This window comes from Bactrocera latifrons, unplaced genomic scaffold, assembly GCF_001853355.1.
Source record: "Bactrocera latifrons isolate USDA-ARS-PBARC rearing strain unplaced genomic scaffold, ASM185335v1 scaffold_4, whole genome shotgun sequence".
Lineage (NCBI taxonomy): Eukaryota > Metazoa > Arthropoda > Insecta > Diptera > Tephritidae > Bactrocera > Bactrocera latifrons.
This window is the reverse complement of record NW_017537045.1, coordinates 3,230,745-3,234,901: the sequence shown is the minus strand read 5'-3', so window position 1 is coordinate 3,234,901 and position 4,157 is coordinate 3,230,745. Positions and strand designations below refer to the sequence as shown.

At 42.6% G+C, this 4,157-nt stretch overlaps 1 protein-coding gene across 1 annotated transcript in view; it reads left to right on the top strand.

The window, feature by feature from the left end:
* The window catches only part of LOC108972374 (uncharacterized PE-PGRS family protein PE_PGRS3), a gene marked incomplete in the record, with an annotated part of 11,015 nt that overhangs the window by 5,989 nt on the left and 869 nt on the right, over positions 1-4,157 (top strand). Inside the window, 14 exon segments of the mRNA XM_018938926.1 lie at positions 58-115; positions 172-378; positions 453-683; positions 781-999; positions 1,171-1,359; positions 1,743-1,835; positions 1,903-2,133; positions 2,221-2,439; positions 2,525-2,737; positions 2,802-2,972; positions 3,027-3,098; positions 3,182-3,379; positions 3,454-3,678; positions 3,750-4,084. Coding sequence (XP_018794471.1) covers positions 58-115; positions 172-378; positions 453-683; positions 781-999; positions 1,171-1,359; positions 1,743-1,835; positions 1,903-2,133; positions 2,221-2,439; positions 2,525-2,737; positions 2,802-2,972; positions 3,027-3,098; positions 3,182-3,379; positions 3,454-3,678; positions 3,750-4,084 — 2,661 coding nt within the window.

The window sequence follows — 4,157 nt, the reverse complement described above, 5'->3', positions numbered from 1 at the left end:
GGTGGTGCCGGCAAGACAGGTAACCTTGCTGGTATAAGAGATGTGTATAAGAGACAGGGTATAAGCCGTCCTGTTGGTGGAGGTGCTGGGAATAATATTGGTGGCAGCCAATTCCGTAAGGAAAAAAATTCAAACATACAAAAAATTTGATAAATTCTTTTTTCCTAATAGAATCCACAGGAGCGCGTATTGTCGGCGATGGCAATACTGTGTCGAGTCTCGCGAATGTCAATCCGCAAGTAAATGCTGGTGTAAACCTACTAAACACAGTTACACAAACGGCTTCAGGAGCCACAGGCGGAGCAGGTGGTGGACTTTTAGGAGGTGTTCTTGGTGGAGTCGGCGGTGCTACGAACAATATTGGTGGCAGGCAAGTCAGTAAGTATTCAATTACATTACGATCTTGGTTTATTTCGAAAAGATCACTAACCGACCCAACTCCCGATTATTAGTGGATACAGGCAGTACCATACAAGGAAGTAACAACAAGATTTTCAGTCTTTTGAATCTCAATCCTCAAGTGAACGCGGACGTTAATGCGCTAAACGCTGTTACTCAAAAAGCAACTGGTATGGGCAGTGTTACTGGTGCTGCTGGTGGAGTTAGTCATGCTACAGGAACAGGTGGTTCAAAAGTAACGGGACTAAGTCGTGCTGGAAACAATATCGGAGGCAGTCAAGCTCGTAAGTAGGGAAAAAATAAATTCCTAGACATATCAGAGTACTTCTGAGTTGTAGGAATTAACAGAAGACAAATACTGACCACCTTAATTTGCTGTAGAGTCCACTGGATCTCGCATTGTCGGCGATGGTAATACTGTCTCGAGTCTCGCGAATGTCAATCCGCAAGTGAATGCAGGTGTAAATTTGCTCAATAGCGTGACTCAGACAGTCTCAGGTGCCGCGGGCAGTAGAGGTGCTGGTAAAAGCGGGGGACTTTTAGGTGGCGTACTAGGTGGTGTTGGAGGTGCCACAAATAATATTGGAGGGAAGCAAATAAGTAAGTATATAGTTCAATGTCGACTATGGTATCATGAAGAAAATGTTAGAATCTGTGTTAGCATATAATTCTTAGATAAGAAATATTTTAGCCCGAATTTGTGACACTGCTTCCAAACATCTTAGATTTAGTCATTCGCGATAGCCGTTTTATGGGATTTTTTACTTTTAGTGGACACTGGAACCAGCATAATTGGCAGTGGAAATACCGTTAGCAGCTTACTGAATGTTAATCCTCAAGTTAATGCGGATGTAAATGCGTTGAACACTGTAAATCAAGAAGCAATTGGTGTATCTGAAGGAACCGTTCGTGGTAGTGCGGCCGGACGAAGCGGAAACAATATCGGAGGCAGCCAAGCTCGTAAGTATCAAGCGGTGATGTTGGTGCATATGCCAGTATCCAATACATTTGTTCCTTACAAATAATTGAAAAAAGTGTATTGTGAGGCTATTAGCTAGTTATATACTAAGGTATAACGACTCTCTTATCTTCTAGCGTAATAGAGTTCGGCTCTCATTTGTAGAAGCCTAAGAAACAGTTTGTAAGTTTACCAAAAACATACTCGATGTAAGCACACTTTTCAAGACCAACTAGCTTCCAAGCTAAATCTGATTTTATTTTTCTACGAAAAATAGCTATCGAAAGGAGTAGAATATTTTTAAATACTATTTTACACCTTTATTAGCAGAAATATGCAATCCATCTTCCGAGATATAGCTTTTACTAATAATAGCTTAATACAGGTGGAGGAGGTGGTGCTAATAGCGGTGGACTCTTAGGTGGTGGCCTTGGTGGAGTCGGCGGTGCTACAAACAATATTGGTGGCAGGCAAGTCAGTAAGTATTATATTCACCACCTTCTTGTTTTAAAAGATCACTTACCAATTCAATTACTTTTTATTAGTGGATACGGGCAGTACAATACAAGGAAGTAACAACCAAGTGTTTAGTCTCTTAAACCTCAATCCTCAAGTGAACGCAGATGTTAATGCGCTAAACTCTGTTAGACAGAAAGCGACTGGTCTGGGAGCTGTTACTGGAGCTACGGGCGGAGTCAGTGGTGCTACTGGAACAGGGAGCGCAAAAGCAACTGGATTAGGTAGTGTTGGGAACAATATTGGAGGCAAACAAGTTCGTAAGTAGTGAAAAGTGAAGTTCCCAGATATATCAGAGTACTTCTGATTTGTAAGACAGAAATACTGAAGATTTTTATTTGCTGTAGAATCAACTGGAGCGCGCATTGTAGGCGATGGCAATACGGTTTCGAGTCTCGCCAATGTCAATCCACAAGTTAATGCTGGCGTAAATCTTCTTAATACTGTTACACAAACCGTTTCTGGTGCCACAGGCAGTGGAGGTGCGGGCAAAAGTGGTGGTCTATTGGGTGGTGCACTTGGTGGGCTCGGTGGTGGAGCAAATAATATTGGTGGCAGGCAAGCCAGTAAGTGATCGAACTTATGGTATTGTAGAATACTTTTTGTTTATAAAAATTTCTCCGTAAATTTATCGTACCTTGATGTTTCCAGTGGATACAGGGACTCGCATTGTTGGCGATGGCAATACGGTTTCGAGTCTCGCGAATGTGAATCCACAAGTGAACGCTGATGTGAATTTATTAAACTCGGTTACACAAACAGTTACTGGTGCAAGCGGTGGTGGCGGTTCAGGTGGTGGCTTATTAGGAGGCTTACTCGGCGGCTTGGGCGGTGCGACCCGCAATATCGGTGGCAAGCAAGTCAGTAAGTATTCTCATCTTTTAAATTGTCATGCTGAGTTTTTTCTAATTTTGCTTTCATATTTTAGTGGATACTGGGACCAATATAATTGGCAGTGGGAATACCGTTAGCAGCTTACTGAATGTTAATCCACAAGTGAATGCCGATGTTAATGCCTTGAATATGGTGAATCAGCAATCCAGTGGCATACAAGGCGGCATTGATGGTGATACCAGTTCAGCAGGTGGTGTGCAACGTGGTAAGTTTATGTTGTAGTTGTTATAGAATTATTTCAATTTTCCCGAACTTTCAGCAGTAGCAGGCAGACCAGTGCTACCAGGAAGCGCTTTAGTCGCTGGCAATAATATTGGTGGCAGTCAAACACGTAAGTAAATTTGGACCTTACACACTTGAAATTACTTTCAATTTTAGTGGCATCACTGGTAAACTTCTCCATTTGCCTTACAGAAAATAGCGGAACCGTGATTCAGGGGTCAGATAATGAGGTGTTTACCTTGGCCGATGTGGCACCACAACTTGATCTCAACATTGACTTACTCAATGCAGTTACGCAAACCGGTTCTGGAGGTGGAGGCGGCGGCGGATTACTTGGCGGCTTACTGGGTGGAGGCGGCAGTGGCAGTAATATCGGCGGTAGACAGCAAAGTACGTGTTTTTTTTTTTTTTGTTAGAAAGATTAATTATAAACAATAATCTCCCATAATTTTACTCTCACTTAGTCAATGATGCTACCGTTATTCGTGGTGACAACAATAAGGTAAGCACTTTGGCCAAAGTTAAGCCACAAGTGGGTGTGAATTTGCAAGTGCTCAATCAAGTCAAGCAGCTTACCGGTCTTGTAGGCGACATTTTGCAAGATCCATCTAGTGTGACGAATATATTGTTGCCCGGTTCGGATGGTGAAACGGACTGTGGTGAGAACAATATCGGCAATGTGCAGGAGCGTAAGTATTGCTGTCATTATTCCAATCGTACTCAAATGTTCTTAACACTGCTATTATTTAATTATTTTTAGGCATATCCGGTGCTGATATTGTTGGCAACAATAATGAAGTCTTCACCGGGGTTGATGTAAGTCCACAAATTAATGCCGATCTGAATATCTTGAATAGTGTAAGGCAAAGAGTACATTGCAAGCCAAGAATTAAAGTACCTCCAACCCTTCCACCAACTTTGCCGCCTACTTTACCTCCAACTCTTCCACCAACTTTGCCGCCAACTTTGCCACCAATTTTACCACCAACTTTGCCGCCAACTTTACCTCCATTCCTTCCACCAACTTTACCTCCATTCCTTCCACCAACTTTACCACCAACTCTCCCTCCGACTTTACCACCAACTTTACCACCAATTATACCTCCAACCCTTCCACCAACTTTGCCACCAACTCTACCTCCATTCCTTCCACCAACTTTGCCACCAA